General features: G+C 33.6%; 1 protein-coding gene and 1 long non-coding RNA gene across 5 annotated transcripts in view; one reads left to right on the top strand and one right to left on the bottom strand.

Annotated features, from left to right (window-relative positions):
- The window catches only part of Adgrb3 (adhesion G protein-coupled receptor B3), a 666,855-nt gene that overhangs the window by 523,966 nt on the left and 124,407 nt on the right, over positions 1 to 18,482 (top strand). For all 4 annotated transcript variants that reach the window (XM_040282896.2, XM_040282898.2, XM_021732558.3 and 1 more), the window contains 3 exons: positions 1,364 to 1,490; positions 3,124 to 3,227; positions 7,273 to 7,375. In XM_040282896.2, the coding sequence (XP_040138830.1) occupies positions 1,364 to 1,490; positions 3,124 to 3,227; positions 7,273 to 7,375 (334 nt within the window). The remainder of the gene's footprint in view (positions 1 to 1,363; positions 1,491 to 3,123; positions 3,228 to 7,272; positions 7,376 to 18,482) is intronic.
- LOC144366163 (uncharacterized) overlaps positions 1,357 to 18,482 on the bottom strand; it is a 43,583-nt gene continuing 26,457 nt past the window's right edge. Inside the window, exon 3 of the long non-coding RNA XR_013425059.1 lies at positions 1,357 to 1,479. This is a non-coding gene — a long non-coding RNA (uncharacterized LOC144366163). The remainder of the gene's footprint in view (positions 1,480 to 18,482) is intronic.

Genomic DNA, 18,482 nt, shown 5'->3' with positions numbered 1-18,482 from the left:
ACAGAGAAACTTCTCATTGAGTCTCTCTGAAATAGACTGCATGCATATTTAACCCAGTAGCTTTAGGCATTCAAAGATATAGAAGGCAAAATCAAAAGTATCACCTCAAAATTAACACCAAGCCGTGTGTTTTTCTATCCAAGTTTTACAGTCATTTTTTGCAGTCATTTTAAACACAGATAGTAACTTGGCTTAAAATTTAAACACACTCATGCATACAGGTTTGTTAGCTGGAGAGTTTCCTTGCCTGGGGGAGGGGAGGTGACAATTGGTGCATTCAACATAGAACACGTGTAATGATAATAAAGTTGATTGGTTGAGCTCTATAGCTTTTTTTTTTTTTCCCTTCCTCTTCTTTTCTCTCTTCCTATAGAGTAGTTCAGGTGGGGGTGGAAGGGTTCCCTCCCATCCCCCCAGCCCCTGCTAAGAAGAGTAGGTTGATACCATTTTTATTGTTCTGCTGGGGTGGGAAATAAACCATATGCTTTAGCACTTTGAATGGCTACACCAAAGAGAAAATTGAGCCAGGCCTTCTTTCCCCCTCCTACTGGACTTTGGGGTGGGTTTGTTCTTCTAAATGTTTTAGCAGACTTGGGGTTAGCTTAATCCTTCTGCCCCAGGGCAAAGAGGCAGTTGAGGGGGGGTGGGAATGTCAAGGGCTTCAGAGGAGCGCTGAGCTGAGTGAAGTGTGTAGTGGAAGCTTATATCTGAAACCCACCCCTCCCCTGGAAACCCGGCAAAGGCAATGAGAGTTGGAACCAGCTGATGCCGCTGCTGCTGCTTCCCGTTTCCAGGGTGAAATTTTCACAGCAGCTAATTCTAAAGGGAGGAAAAATCCCTAACCAGCAGCGAAGAAGATCCTATCACCCAACCCAAGCAATGTAACCTTTTAGGCAGGCTTTCAGAGAAATCCGCATTTTAAAAGCCAGCATTCATGGTCCAAACTATGGGCCGGGAATCAGAGCTGGTATGAAAATATGAAAAGCCTCTTTACACCCTGAGTGTTTGAAACGATCCGATGAGCATAGGAAGTGGCTGCCAACGCTCTGGCGGCTGCTCTAGCTGCCGCCGCCGCCGCCGCCGCCGTTCCTCGCAGAGGGCTGGACAGAGCTAGTCCCGGTTTCAGCACCTCCGGCGCTGGACAGCTCTCTGCACACCGCACCGCTGCCTGCCTGCTTTTTCCCACTCTTGCTTTGCATAACTGGAGATGCATCTAAATTACGTCCTGTTCAACAACAAGTAGATTTTTTTTTTCCTGTACGAGAATTACAGTAGACGACTCTCTCAATTAAACTGCATTTTCTTCTTTACGGATTTGGCTGTCAGGCGTATTTATCCCGATCTCCCCCCACCCCCTTTGCAGGAACGAGTCTTTGGGAACGTGGTCCACCCAGGGATGTAAAACTGTGCTTACCGATGCATCCCATACGAAATGCTTATGTGATCGTCTCTCTACCTTCGCCATTTTGGCTCAGCAACCTAGAGAAATAGTAAGTAACAAAGGGAAAACACGGCTTTAATGCAAAGGCAGGGACATTGTGGCTAGTGTTTCTCCAGGGAACTGCATTTTAAATGGGGAAATGGAAAAGGTTGCAGGGTGGCAAAATTGGGTTCTTCTCCTCCTTAGCTACAGAAGCTTGGTGTAATGAATTCTAGTTGGTGTGCTATAACTAAATTCTACTCAATTTTATGTCTTCTAACTTGAAATTTCTGCAGTATAGTTTTAAGGATATGCTCCTATGGTATTACTAATATGTTGCAAACTTTCAAATAAAAATGATTGCCAATATAACATTTATTTTAAAACTGGAAAGCTATTCTGGAGAATTTGTGAGAATACTGTTAGTAGTAGAATGAAGACCCCAGACACTATAGCTAAACACATTGCATATCTGCATTGGATATTTTCAATACAGGTTTCTGAGAGTGTCCTTGGAGATATATATATATATATATATATATATATATATATATATATATATATATATATATATATATCCATTTTAATCAAATGAAGTTTTCATGAAAGCATGGCTGTGTGGAACTGGAAGATCATTCCTTATAAGTATATGGATTTTGCAAAAATAGTTTCTGAAAGAGGCAGCTGTATAGAACTATCTAAAAACTAGTATTCTCACCAAATGTATTTTGAAAAAAAATCACAAGAAATGAAATACTGAAAAATAGTTATTCAGATAAAAGTGACTTTCTGCCTAAATTTGGCCTAAATAAGCATCATTCTTATTACTTATTTTAATGACAAAAATACCTAATATAATATGATATGCATATCTAAGGTTTATGAATACACTTAATCTTAAAGTATATTCCTACAAACTTCCTGTATAAAATTTGAAAAACAACAGATTTCACTAGTTATTGTCACATTAGTGTGTCAGGAAAGATACCTCTCAGATGAGTGAATGCTTATAATCTGTATATTTGTTTTAAAAGATATAGGTTCATTTTTTCAAGGTCATGTTTTTAGGGACTGGTACTGGCATTGTGGAAATAATCTCCACTTATTCTGTTCATAGAAAAAATGCAAAATAAATATGAAGGTCTTAAATTTGATATTTTATTTTCTTCAATATTCTCAGAGTCTAAGGAAGTGAAATATAATGTGAGAATACTTGACTTAGAACAAAGTTGTCAAAAGTCAGAAAGTTTGAAATTTTTTCACTCTTTAGTACCAGTTTGGGATAACATACTGAGTTGTAAATAGGAGTGTATAGATAAATTTTACTAAGAATGTTGTGAAATGACTGAAATGTAGTTAGTTGAAGAAAAATGATTTCAGCTACAGAACATTTAACATCTGAATGTTGACCAAGTTGTACTTTCAGGTAGTTATTTTAAGAAAGCTATAATGTGCCATAATCAGCATTTAAAACTCCAAAGACTTTATTGTTTCACAGTGTGAGAGAAGGGGGAGCTAGAATTAGTCATTTTAGAGGCTAAAATATGTGAACTGAGTGGGTTTATATCTAATTATCTGGTAATTATAGGAACTATTTGGGCTATTTTTGAGGGGTAGCTTAGTTTGCTGAGACTTAAAGTAATCTTAACTCAGTTATAAATTTTTCTCTTCCTTTTTTTTTGTGTGTGTGTTTTAATTTACAGATCATGGAATCCTCTGGTACACCTTCGGTTACTTTAATAGTAGGCAGTGGCCTGTCTTGCCTAGCCTTGATCACCCTAGCAGTTGTCTATGCAGCGTTATGGAGGTATGTGATCAACTGATAGACTTGAAATGGAATGCTCAGTTGTTCAGTTAAATCAGAGAGTGTGATAACCATGATATGTCTCCTGCCTTCTTAATTTACTGAAAGCAGTATTTTTAAAACAGAGTTATAATTGAGTTGTAATAAATGACACATATTTACAGACATACTTTACTTCCAGTTCAAATGATGGTGGTCTTCAACAAGTTGTTTACACTTAAATATGGCATTCTTATATCATTCAGTCTCTGTGTGGTTTTTATTTATCCCAATTGCTATTGATCCAGAGTGTTTAATTGATACTATCAAATTAATTTTTATAGAAATATGATTTCAAGTTTCAAACACATACTTTCAGCATGTCCAGTAAAGCCCTTCTTTAATATTAAAGCATTAATATAATATCACACTACTCTAGAAAAAATTTTTTGGTTGAGTATAATAAATTGACTTTGACAAATTGATTATAAGAAATCAGAAAAATTCATAAACAAAGATAAGTGTTTGAAATTTTCTCTTATAAGATATTTGAAATTGAATCTATTGGATATTACATGGAAATTTGGTATTTCTCTAAGTTCTGTAACATGTTTTATTCTACTAGCAAGAATTAGACCTGTGAGGTTGATTATAACTACTCACACACAGAGAGTGAGTATCTAACCACAAGGTTGAACTTTCTAATGGATTTTATACTTCAAAATGTTAAATAACTTTCTTTTGTCTATGTATATTATTTTAAATTATCTACAATGAAGTAACAATAATGGTAGATAATTACCTATTGCTTTCTGAATATTTTCAATACTAAAATTACAAAAGTTTATGTTTCTACCTCAAAGAGCTCTAAGTTTTTATCTGTAAATTTTAAATAATCAGTTAAAAATTAAAATTAATTATAATTTAAGAGGGAAGGCCACTAGAATTATCATCCTTTAAATACAATCATTGTTCTCCATTATAATTTTTGAGAACAAAAAAGTAATAGTCAAAGTTATTTAATTATCAAAAATATTAAGAATTTTCATGCCCCATACAAAAATAAAATATGCACATAATTTGGCCTATTGGGACAGGCACATAACAGAAGTTCTACATCTATGAGAAAAAGTTATCTGGTAGTACAAACACAGATGAAGTCAGACAATCTGATAAAATATGGCCAATTTCAGGAAACAGAAGAAAAGCTTAGTCTAGGTGTGACATTGTAGGCAAGGCAATCCTAGGTTTGGGACTCAGTCAGTCATCTTGTCCTGGAATATACAAATGGACAAAGGCTGGGGAGATGATTTCTCCCCTACAATTGTATGAATGACATTTCCTTTTGAAAATTAGAGAGTATTTAAGGCCCAAAGTACTAAGTAATCATGCTAACATCATAAATCATACTCCCTGGAGAATTTAGAGCTAAATTCCACTTCTCAGCATTTAGGGTTCAGGTACCAATTCCACCTTCTCTTCACCCTTCAATACATATCATTAACACTAGTATAAACAATGTCAGTTAAATTATATGTAAAATTAATCATAGAAATACAGGATTAATTGGTTCCTAAAGAAGTTTTCTTTAAGCCAGAAAATCATTTCCTATAATAGTAAAATTAAACATGAAATTCAGAATTATAGAAGGAAAGTTCAAAGAAACAAATCTGTATCCCTAAGAATTAAGAGGTCATCAAATGACTATTCACCTATAGAAGAAATGAGCTAATAGTCACATTTTGAAAGTGTCAAGACCCATGAACTACTAAGTGCAAATTGTAGCATGATGAATCCAAGCATTTTATAAACATCTTATTTATAACATTACTGGAAGGTAATAAGGATGTGAAGTTTTCTTTAACTTTTTTTTTAAATAATAAAAATTTTTAGGATTTTTGGCTTTATAATGATTTAAAAAATGTATAAGCATATTATTCTATAAGGAAATTATTTCATATGTAATGTTATTTTGGAATTTATTGGTATTCTATGTAGTTTATCAGAAATGTTCCTCAAAATTTTAATACAAGGCTAGATGTGTAGCTAAGTGGTAGAGCAATTGCTTATAGTACATTTAATCCCCAGAACTGAAAAAGAAAAAAATTAATACAAGCGTGCTCTCTCCATTTATAGATATATTCTGTAGAATTATATTGTTACATCAAAGAGCAATTAAATATGTTGTTTTAAATGGGATGTTGACATGAAGCATTTATAAATTTAGTTTAAAATATCAAACATGGTAGATAAAAGTACTGAAAGGTGAGACATTTGAAAGCAATTTGCAAGGTACCAATATTGCTCAATATTGATGAAAATGGAAATATCTTCAGAGTCTTCGGGTTGGTCAGTTCTGGATCTTTTATTACTCTAATTTTTAATATTTACAATGCAAAAATATCATTGAAATACTCTTTTAATAACATCATCTGGAAACCACTAACATCATGTAAAGGGTTAATATAATAAAGTCCTTAAACTTATATTAATTGCTCCAACCATAAAAAGAAGGGCAACTTAATATCTGATGATGTCTTTAGCATCCCAGTGTGTGGTTTATTACATGTGTATCTTCAGGACAAAGGGAAAAGGCTCCCCATCTCTTGAAGCCATTTTGTGTTTAGAATTGACCTAGGTTAGTCCTGTTTAGGTTTTTTTATTTGTTTCATTTTGTTTGAAATTTTTGTTTCTGCAAAAAAAAGATGAATTTATTTCATATTATAAAATCTCCTTTTTGTATTTTAGTGTCAATCCTGTTTTTCTTTCACTTTTATTTCTAAAATATGTGATGGGATGTGGGGCCTCTTTCTGCCTAAATCCTTTTCAAAGGCAGGGGTGGGTGGGGGGATGAACTTTGGTAGATTTTATCTTACAAAGGTGCCAGATCTTTGGCACTCCCTCCTAACATTGCACAGGTAATCCCATGCCTGCTGTGGGATGTGATTCCCTTTTCTAAAACAAATTGAACAGGCTGAAACACACAGCCAAGTACAAGGTTGTCTTTTAGTTACTGTCACTTAGTGATTTACCACAAGGTATAGTGAAACAAAATAGCTGTTACCCTTTCAGGGTAAATAGCTGGCAGAACGTTTGATTCTGAGCAGATTTTGCTATGGTTTATAATATTGATGTACTTATAAACCATGTAACATATTATTTATAAATATTTCATCTTAAGGATTAAAAAAATGGTAGATAATAACTAATGTTTTGGCCTAATAGTGAATTATCATTTGTGAATGTGACTCTTTTTTTTTTTTTTTTTCCCCACTGGGCATTGATCCCAGGAGTGCTCCACCACTGAGCTACACCTGCAGCCCTTTTTATTTTTATTATTATTTTTTATTTTGAGTCAGGGTCCCAGTAAGTTGATTAGGGCCTGGATAAGTTGCTGAGACTGGCCTCAAATTTGTGATCCTCCTGCCTCAGCCTGCCAAACAGCTGGAATTATAGGCATGTGCCACTATGCCCAGCTAATTGGAGCCATTTTTAAAGATAAAGATTTCTTTTTTTGTTTGTTTGTTTAGAATAGTTATTCAGGAACATAACTAACAACTTAAATGCATAAAAATGCTTGAGTGGATGAAAGTTTTCATGAAAGTAACAACATCCTTGTAGTAAACAGGATTGATAATTGAGAATCTGTATAGGGTTTACATTTTGGTTCTAGAGTTCTATTGGTTGAGGTACTACCAAACATTTTAATGTACAGATATCCACATATTTACAAAAGTAATAACACTAATGGATATATTTCCAAGAAATGTTTTATGTCTAATAAGAATTTATCATGATCACAGATATGAAAGTTACACTCTTTCAGAAATGCCATATTGTCCACACTAATATCTAAGGAAGAAAATAAGTCTAAAAGGCACTTGAATATGACATGTAATATAAAATTAGGTCTCTAAGAAAAAAATTATGAAAAACTTTTCATGTTTTTATTTGTGTGAAGGTTGTATGTTAGTGCTTCTTTTTTCCAGATGAATTCCACCAATTGCACAATACAGAATTCTTCATCTGTTGAATATTAAAGTTGGACACTCTTTCTCTCTCTGGCTAGGTACATACGCTCTGAGAGGTCCATAATTTTAATTAACTTCTGCCTGTCTATCATCTCATCCAACATCCTCATACTGGTTGGACAAACTCAAACACATAATAAGGTATGACTGGTAATTACTCTGATTCTCTTTGTGTGTTTATATTTTGGTGTATAGTTGATTATGGAAAATGTAATTGTTTATTCTGGAGACTATATAATAGTAAAAATGTTTGTTAAACATACTATCAAAGCTCTATGAGTTCAAAGGCTTGAGACATCAAAAGCAAATATTTTATTTATTTTCCACTTGTAATCAGATCCACTCATAACCAGATACAGTGCCTGTGTTTGGGTCTAATTTATTAACACCTAATTTATTAACACCTGCTTTTAAAACTTCACTTTCAAAAATGTCCATAGTTAATAATCAAAGAGAGTGTTAGGTGAAAGTGAGTGTAGGTCTAGGTTTTATACTTTTTACTAACCAGAGATTTTTTTTTTGATACTTAACCAACATTGCAGTTATTTAACTATATAGTTACTTTTTTTTAGCAGAATGTAAAGTATATATCTTATTTATGTAAGTTGACCAATTTATTTGAGTTGAATGGCCATGTTTTTTCCAGAAAAGACTAGTCTTTACTGAACAACTCTGAAATACATTCTAAGAAAACCATAATAGCAATCTTAAATTAACTTACCCTAGCCTCAAAGGGATTCTGTTCACTACCACTTTGAAAATTTAGTTGTCATGTTTTTAGGCTTCTTCTTTTTTCATCTTTTTTTAAAAAAATTTAAATACTAAAGCCAATAGTTGAACTTATCCCCCATAATATGACACTTAAAAAAAAAAGCAACCCAATAAAGAGCACCCTAGAAATAAAAAGTACTTTCATATATATGAATGCCCACCTCCTGTACCATTTCCCTTATGTGTATTTTCTTCTTTAAAAAAAAAAAAAGATGTGAAAGCATATCAGGTCTATTAAAATATAGTTCAAGTCAATGTTGTTAACATTTAATACAAATTTAAAAACAAATAGTAATAGATGGAAAAAAAGGATAATGGAGAAAAAAAAAGGACTGAAGGTGGGGGAGAGGAGACAGAAACCATAAAATATCCAGCAGATGAAAAATGAGGAAGGATAAACAGGAGTTTCAGCTGAGGAGAAAGAAAATGAGGAGGGACAGAGGGGGAGGAAGTACAGAAAAAGGAGAGGCAATGAGACTAAGCCTTAATGAATTATGAATTATTCATGCCACCTTTCCCTTTTTGGTCCTCTATTTGGACTGTGCTTCAGATCTTTACAAATGCTTCTTTACCTATTTTTATTTCTTTGACTGATTGTCCTTGAACTTCCACCCAGAGATCTTTAGTAGGAAATATGGTTTAAAAACTTTTCTGTACTATATGGCTTAGTTTTGCAAGTTCTGAGCCAAATATTAGAGTATAAATTCTCTGTAAGGTTTACTACACATTATAATTGTCTAAAGCACACATCATATGTTCCAAATCACTGCTAAGTGCATAAAAATGTTTGAGTAGATGAAAGTTTTCATGAACGTAACAACATCCTTTTAGTAAACAGGATTGATAGTTGAGAATCTGTGTAAGGTTTTTGTAAATGATCCAATAGAAATACAATGCATGACACAAATACAAACCATATATATAGTTTAAAGTTTTTAAGAAGCTACATGTAAAAAACTAAAAAGAAACAGGTGAAATTCATTTTAATATACTTAACTCAATAAAATTATAATATTCCTACTTTAATATATAGTTAATATACAATTATTAATATAATATTTTACCTTCTTGTTAAAGTCTTCAGAATCTGGCCCATATTTTATACTTATAATACTACTCATTTGAACAAGCTGCATTACAGGTGCTTAAGTGATTACACGTATTCAATGACTACCATATTGTAATGGTCCAAATGGTAATAATATTCAGAAACTAAAATTGTCTCAAAAAATTACATTCTGCCTGCTTATTTTGGCCTTTGCAGATTTTTAAATGTCCTACTTATTAAAAAATGTAGTTCTGATTCTTCAAATATTATGAATATCAAAGGCAAAATAAGACTTTTACTTTACATTTCTAATTGTGAGAAATGGGTACTATGTGCTTATTTAAGAAAAAAAAAATGTTTGGTTTCTTCCCAGGTAACTAACTTCAGAATAGATTTTATGTGGCTTAAGGACCATAATGAATCTGTTCTAGATTGACTGCTGTTAGATATTGATGCTTATTGGGAGGAGTGGACAGTGATGCTGGTATTATGTGGTTTTCTCTTATTCTATGTTAATTTTGCATCAACAGTTCTGCAAGCTTAGGACAATTTACATTAAAGTGAACAAGAGACAAAAATAGAAAAATAAAAGCTGGAAGTTTATTCTAGGTCATTCTAGATAATACTAAGTGTTACAATGGGCAAAATTGTGTATTTTATTATGTATATATTTGGAATAAGTTGTTCCTGTTGAGTTTATATGTGAAATTTTGGTTTGTCAAAGGTATTTTTGTTTAACTGTATTTGGGATTAATACCCCCCATACACACCAAAAAGAAGATGAATGAGAAAAAGGAATTTTATCTATATAAATGATAAATTAAAAAAAATAAAAAGTATTAATTAATGGCTACAGTATTATATTTAGGTTGTATGTTGGAATCTTTCATGTTGTGGGTGCAATTGTTGTTGTAGTTGATCTGATTTCCATTTTTTACTTCCCTGATGTTTTGATTGATGTGATAGTATTTCCTACTTGGAAAATGGAAACATCCGAGATTCTTGATGACCAAAATATTTGATATTGTCTCTGAGAGTCGTCATGTCTAGTTTGTAGGAGAACTGGTATTTGATGCTAATGTCTAGAATAATTTTGAAGTGTCAAACTGGAGTCTTTCTCTGAACTACTTGTTGAAATTTAATTGACCTGATTATCTTACTACAAAGTCTCTTTGCTTCCTTTTGAATTAAGATAGAAACTAGGCAAAATAATCTATGTTTAAAATGTGAACATATTCAGATTTTTAAAATGTAGATTCAAATTTCTGGCAGCAAAGTAAGGCTTCAAATACAATTTCCTACATCTCTTCTTAAAATGCACTTGTAAAATTTAATTATAATTCACTTCATTATATTTTCAGCTTTCTTATAAAGCAACTTTGCCCTTTGATCTCTTTATTCATTTAAAATTTCAACCAGGATGTTCATGTATCATTTATTTGTAAAGAATTTTTTTTTACACATTGTGTGTGTGTGTGTGTGTGTGTGTGTGTATTAAGCATTTGTTACTATTGTTTTGCAGAAAGCAAGGATCATTTCAGAAACATATATTCACAAAATAGTTTTGTTAATCACAAAAAGATATTTCTGCTTCTTTCCAAACTACTTTGGGGGTAATTTGTCATATTAATGATTTTAATGATTCCATAACACTCACTTTAACTGATGGAAGCCAAATTCGGCGAATTTTTGGTGGTTTTTTTTTTTTTTTTATGTATGTGTGTGTGTGTGTGTGTGTTAGATAGTGGTGAATAACCAAGAAGTTCAAAGTGCCGAAAGTTAGTTTTCTGTCCTACAACCTCACTACCAGATTATGATAAAAAGCAAATCTAAGTCAAAGTTTTATCCTACATTCAGATATTTATTAGATACTTATTACCAAACCAGGAACAACTTTGTTTATATAAATTCAGTGAAACCCTAGGTTTTTATCCTTTGGAAGTTTTGACCACTCCCTGTGGATATTTTAACTAGAGGTGGGCATTGCAACACTCCAGAAAAAGGATTCTGTGACCTTTGGCAAGCAGTCTTCAATCAGAAATCTTCCTAATCCAATGCCTGGACACAGAATTATTGGGGCTAAAACAGTGCATCCTACCTCTAAGAAGTCCAGGATATAAACCTAAATGAAATCTATTTACAGTTTGTTCAAGAATAAAACTGCTTAACAGTGTTAGCCAATCCATATACCCTGAATGCCTTTATTTTCCCTGAAGGGAATCCAATAATACAACCATTATAGTTGATTAACTAGAGTTATCAATAAGGACATATCTTTTACTTTCAGTTTAATTATGAGTGAAGGGTTGATTGTGATAGATACACTTAGATCATGTTGTCCTTGTTTCTTATGAAGTAAGGACTTTACAAAAATAATGTCAGTTAACCATGGTTGGTGTATTCTTCTACTACTCTTTCAATTAAGGGTTAAAAATTGGCATATATATGGTATCATATTGGCATATGTGTATGTATATACATACATACACATTTGTGTATATGATGTCATGTTGAAAATTCCAGATTATTATAATAAAATTACAGACATTCTAACAAGCATGAAAAATAATATTTTGAAAATAATCAAAAGTGTAAGAGGATAAAATAGATACCATCTTCAGTCTCAAGAGACCTAGGAATCAAAACAAAATTCCTCACTGACAGATGAAGAGAATTTTCCAAATTATTTGGAATAAGCAGACATTTTCTTTAAAAAATTAGTAACTTTATCTCATAGTTGCATTGAATTACAGAATGAGCTATGTCTTCTAATTCAGCTTTGCAAAAGATACAGAAATTTTCTGTCTAGGAGCACTTTTTAAAAGTCACATATTCTACAAAGCTGTTTTACTTAATTTTGTACTTATTTACTTTTGTGTGTGTGTGTGGTGCTGGGGATTGAACCCATGACCTTGTGCATGCAAAGCAAGCACTCTACTGACTAAGCTATATCCCCAGCCCTTATTAATTCTTTTATAAAAGTGCTATTTATTCAGTAATTTGTCAAGAGATAATGAGTAAAGGTGACCAAATTAGAAGACTATGACTGTTCTAATGGAAGAGGCTTTTGTTTTATCAGAATCATGCTGTTTAAAAGTAAAATCTTGAATTTGAATATTTTTTAACTGAAATAAGCATCTAACTCTCCCATGACTTTCTTTTGCCATAGATCAGACTTCTTTACACATTTACTGATATGCTTGCCCTCTAACTGACTACCTGTTTTTAGATTTTGAGAAGGAATATTGAATATGTGCTTCCTAGTTACCCATTCTGTCCCCTGCATATCCTCTAAAGCACATGCCCTGTCCTTGAGATTTTAAGCGTTCTACATGCTTCCTTGAGAGGTATCAGTCTGGGGATGGTTAAGAGCATCCTAAGACATATTTAAGCATCTTAAATTTGCCACTTCTCCTACTCTGTGATCTGCAGCATGACACACAACATGTCTAGACCTCAGCTTCTTGTCAAAGTTATACAAGACAGTACCCATGAAGCATGTATTCCAGAGCCTAGTACCTGTAAGTATTCCTTAAACATTAGCTGTGATTATGGCAATTATGAGATGCACATCTGATGGTGTCCTTTTCTTCCAGAGCTTTGGATTTCTTATCCAATTATCTATTCACCACTTTTGTCCTCACACCACCCCAACACATTTTGTAAATGTTGCATGACTTCTCTGTTGCTAAAGTAATTATAGACACTAGAACTTTGAGTTATCCTCCCTATCACCTTCTCCCTCAAATCTAATAAATCATTTACCTGTGCCAGTTGAATCCTTAAATATTTCTCAAGCCCAACTTCTTGTTTCTCTCAGGTACTGATCACCTTCACAATTACTACTTCCAACATCATCAGGCCCATTCTCTACCCTAGAAGCTAGAAGCCAAGGGATAGAATCAAATTTTAAATGGGACCACTCCATTCCCCTCTGTAACATTTACTGTTGTGTCATCTCCTAAAGAGATGATTTTCAAATTATGCTCACAAGGAGTGGGGAAAATTTTAATATTGGATGATTTTTATTCACTGCTTATCTTTGTAATAATATAACTCATAAATAAATTTTACATGAGAAAGAGTCCTGTAGTTTATAAAATTTGAGGAAAAGTTGATATTAAACATGACAGTAAGGATCTCTTCATCCCCATTCTATTTTATTGACTTTTGTTTCATTATACCTACTACACCAAACTGCTTGCAATTCATCAAGATCGATTGATGGCTTCCTGTTCCATGGCATACTTTATCCTAGATCAGTTTTCTTCCACCACAACACCATCTGACCTCTCAAAATTCTCCTTCTGGCTTGTGTGCATTCTCTGACTCTCTACTCAGTTCTTTCAATCTCAAGGATATCCTCTTCTGTCTTCCCTGCTTACGTGTTTCTACTCCTGGATTCATGATTTCCAATACATACCATTATCTTATTTTACATTACCTGTTTCTTAACTTACTATCCATTTCTTAGGTCAGGACAAAGTTATATATATATATATATATTTTTTTTTAAATATTTATTTTTTGTTATTGGCAGACACAACATCTTTGTTTTGTATGTGGTGCTGAGGATGGAACCCGGCCGCACGCATGCCAGGCGAGCGCGCTAAGGCTTGAGCCACATCCCCAGCCTGATATATTTATTTTTAAATTAATTGCCAGCATGTAATCTAGGTACAAGAAGCACATAACTGAATATACAAGTAAATGAATTTATTCAAATTCAAAATCTGAGCCTATGAAACTAGTAGCTTATAGTTTTACAAGGAATAAAACTCCCATTGTAGACAAAATTTCAAGTTATATGGCCATAAACAAGATTTTCCCTGGATTCCATTTTAAACTCTAAGTGACTGATGTCATGTTGTAATAGTGATTTGTTTTCTGGATTTCATTTAAGGAGACCCTGCAACCTAACAAATGTGAATCATTTTACTTGATATGCTATATGACATAATGTTCTTAACCTTAAAAAAGAAATATGCTTAGTTATAATTTTTTTTCTACAAGGCCTATCCTGCCAATAATGTCCCAAGTGTGCTCATCAGCTCTCAAATGTGTGTGATCCTATTGGCTGAAGCTAAAGTCTTATTTAGATATATTAAAATCTAATTTGATGAGTGCCTGTGACTTTTGTAAAAGGATGAAAATGGCATAGTTTGTGTATAATGCATTTGAGTCCATTTTGGAATATCTTACTAACTATGCTAGTTTCTTCTGGATCCTGACAGTTTATTCTGTTCCTAAGGAACAGAATGAACAAAGTGGTTGGTTAGTTTCTCAATTTCTCTAGGTTACTGGCAGTGGAGAATTATTTTGTTGGTAGGGAGTTAATGAAGTGAGAGGCAGTGGGATTTCAGAGATGCCCCTGCTCCTCTATAACCTTCTATTCTCTTGGTTATATATTTCCAGTTTTGTGTGGTAGGAACCAGAAACCATTAATTAAAGTCAGCTTTAAATAGGAGAAAATATCAATATGAAAGATGACAAAGGAGATGAAAATTGCAACTATTTGACAGTAGGAGTTACTGAAATGTTGACATTGAGATGAGATGTCAGGAGTCCAAAAACCTTGAGGGACAAGAGGACCAGTGTGGACATTCAGTGAGTGCTCTTAACTCCAACTTCAAAGCCAGGCAAAAGTTCCAAAGAGTAAACCGTCATCCAAAAGGGAAGAAGTAGAATACAATCTTGGCCAAGGAACAGGCAAAGAATTTGAAGAATACGATGCCCACTCTCAATGCCTTATGTCAGTCTGTCCTCAGGAAATTATCCCAAATTATCTTTCAGGCAATGTGAAGAGACTCTATTTTCCATCCCTTTCACCCCTGCTTTAAGCCTGGCCTTCAGGACTTTTCTCAGTTGGATTAACATTACTTTCTTCCCACTTAGTTCTTCCTCCTGAACCTCTGTTTGCATTAGCCCATCCTCCATATTGCTGTGAGAAAGATATTAAATTTAGAGACAAAGGCAATTATCTGATTTTATCATCACCTGCTTAAAACTCTACAATGGGTCTACAGGGCTTGTGAGATCAACTCCATATTCTGAACATCACCCACATTCAGGAGCTGCCTATGGGAAATGAAAAAGACACTCCTTCTGAGTAGATGAGGTACAAAAATAACCTCTGCCCTCCAGGCTGATATACCTGAAGTAGAATTTCTGGCTTAGCATTGAGAGCTGACTTTCAGTCTCCCCTTTTTGCCCCTGCTGGGGAACCTATCTCTGCTTTCTAGGGTATCTTATATACATAGGAACTGCTTTTCCTATGTCCTACTCCACATGTTGGCTCATGCAAATTGTCTTCAGTGAACCCTATCTATACTCCTTTCAGCTTCTGTAGCACACAATAAATTTCTACTTCTAGCACCGATCACACTCTTTTATATTATTCATTTACTGATTAACCTTGTCCACTGTGATTCTCAAGAGTGATGTATTTTTCTATTTCTAGACTTTAAAACCACTGTTACTAGTATTTGTTTTATACATGGTAGGAAATAAATGTGGCCCAAATGAATGAAGTGTGTCTCTGTCTATTAAATGAGGGATAAAATAACAGATGTGTAGCTACTTGGCATTGGGAGCCTCATTTTGGAATAATTGCAACCCAGGTCGTTTTTTGGTTGTTATTCTTGTTGTTGTTTTATGATGAGATAAGGGAATTGAGGAAAACGCTGAAGACTTACTGAATACTTTTAAAACCCTACTTTGATCAAAGATGGATGAGTTAAATCAGACTTCATCTTGATGTAGAATATCTGAAAGTACACTTGAGAATTTCAGTGGCATACCAGGAGTATTACAGAAAGGGTAAAGAATATTTCCGCTCCCCCTGCTTCAAGTCAAACCAGCACAGAAATTATACATATCCCAATATATGATTTTTCACCTTTTCCTTCTAAATAGACACTATGACTTGATCAGAAGTTTAACTAATGTTGATAAGGAAACCATGTTGAAATATAGCTGATAATGTTTGTGGTAATTCTTAATACCGTGTAAAATTTTAAAGTGATAAATAAAACCTCAGAAAGTGAATTTTATTACCAAATATTCTCACACAAAAAATGAAAGGTCCTTGAGTTAGGAAGCTATGGAGTCATTAATGGTTCTTTTTATAGCTATGAGACTAGGATTCTCTGGAGTAAACTGGAGGAGAAAAGGGTAGAGTTTAGGTTATCTACTGAAGATCTTATGGCCAAGGCAAACTTTGTCTCAGTAGGAGACTGAAACCTTGTGGAAAGTATGGGAAAGAAATCTTTACAACCATAGCTGGGTTGAATCAACAGAGACTGTATGGCCTTCAAAGCCTAGAAAGTTCAATTTACTTTTTATCCCAAAAGCTTGCAAACTTCTTAGGGTAAAAAGTCATAGAACTTTCTAGGCTTCGAAGGCCATACAGTCTATGTTGATTCTACCCCACTATGGTTATAATGCTAGAGTGGCCTTAGACAAAAAGGTAAAGGTGTGGTTGAATTTGACTGTCATTTGCCAACTCTGGGTGATTTTGAGTTTTCTGGAAGTATCGGTGTACATAAGAACAGTAGAATTACAATGTAAAGTTGAGGACAGTTTATTTTTAGGCTGATGCTTTTAGGTAAAAATAACCTTCAATTCTAAAATGTCTACTCAAGGTTTAGCCCGTGTAGCCTGAAGAACTGGAACAGGGGACCTTTGGCAGTCTATGAAAAGGCTTCTACAGAGATAAAAGGGGTACAAATTGCTTTGAATTCCTTCTTTAGAGCAAGAACTAAACACAGAATTTCTTTACTTGAGGTGACTATTGCTTGTAAGTGTATAAAAATGTGAAATTAAAGCATGAATCACATCACTCACAACCAACTGGGCATTTTATAAATTGAAGAAGCTAAAAGTAGCTAACAAATGCCCAATACATGAAACAACAAAGCTGGATCTCTTTGTAGAAGAAAACATCTTAAAGGATAGCAATAAATGTTAAAGCCTTTATTAGAGAAAATCTTTCATTTGACAATTTTTGGCAGAGAAGTAACCTCTGAAACAGAAAATAGGGAGGGCAGAGTCCAGGTAATTCTCTACTAAATTCACCCAGAGGCAGTCCTTTTTTTTTTTTTTTTTACCTAAACCTCCCTCTAGCCTAAAAGTTGTATATTATTATGTAGATCAGAGCCTAAGCCTTGCTATAGCAAAATTTAGAACTAAAGACCAAACAATAATCCCTATAATTAGAAAAAAAGTAAGAATAACTGAAGATTAAAGTCTGTTTCTTACTTCTTTTGTGATGACTAGTCAGTTAATTTTAAGGCTTATGCCTTAAAGAAAGAAGTAAGCCTATGATTGAGTTGAGTTTAGGTCTTAATCATGAAATTTTAGGTATATGAAATTCAAAATTAGTAAATTATAATATTTATAGTTATTCTAGTGAATTGAGTCAAAGCTTAAAGTTTAAATTATACTGTAAAGAAGAAATAGTTAGCTCTAAGAGTAGAAATATAAAAAGAATTTTATTTTATTAATATTCATAATGAGGGCCTCTATAAGTGTTCTGTTAAGCTACATGTATATTGTTTTTACATATCTCTATGTATGTGCCTGGTAGATAGTACATTGACATACATACATATAACAGAGAGTTTTGAAACAATCTGATTTGTAACTACTTAACATGCCTATTGCCAACTAAATTCTATTTGTATTTTTGAAGTGATTTTGTCCTAATGTGTAAGAATGATGTTTACTGCTTTTTCGAAATACAAATTAGTTCTGGTTTTCTGCTCTTTTTTTTTCATATGGATGAATATCTATGTCTGTTTAAAAAGTTTTGTTGTATATTTTTCTAACCTCCAGAATAAAGCTGAAAAGGAGATAGAAAAGGAAGAGCTTGCTCTGTTGCAATGAAAAAGATAATCTATACAAGTTGTCTGTTGCTGACTAATAAATTACCTTACAGTTAGTAGTTTAAAAAAAACAATAAATATTTACATTCCTCACATTTCTCATGAGTCAGGCAGGAATTTAGGAGTGATCTAGTTGGTTTTTCATAAAGCCACCATGATGCATCAAAGTCACAGTAGTCTGAAGGCTTAATTGGGTCTGAAATGTGTATTTTGTACTTAATACTACTACAGAGAGACTCATGCTTCCAGACCTAATGAAACCTTCACTTGCTCTAAGGGAAGGGCCTGAAGCTCTTCATTCACTGGCCATGTGCCATTTGTCAAGTTTCTTAAACATTCTCCACAAACACTCTGGTGATCTTTTAAAATTGATCATGACACTTGCCTACCTAAAATCCTTCAGAATCCCTGTTATGCTGGCTTTCTACTAGAAATACTATATGGAAAGTGAGAATTCAACAGCAAGGTTCCTGGATTGTGCCTCTTATTCTGGTGCAGTTTTCAACAAAACCACTTTCAAAAGTGTCCCATCCACTGTGTGCAT

This window comes from Ictidomys tridecemlineatus, chromosome 8 (genome assembly GCF_052094955.1).
Source record: "Ictidomys tridecemlineatus isolate mIctTri1 chromosome 8, mIctTri1.hap1, whole genome shotgun sequence".
NCBI classification, from domain to species: Eukaryota; Metazoa; Chordata; class Mammalia; order Rodentia; family Sciuridae; genus Ictidomys; species Ictidomys tridecemlineatus.
Note: the sequence above shows the minus strand (reverse complement) of the source record. Positions and strands in the feature narration are given on the sequence as shown.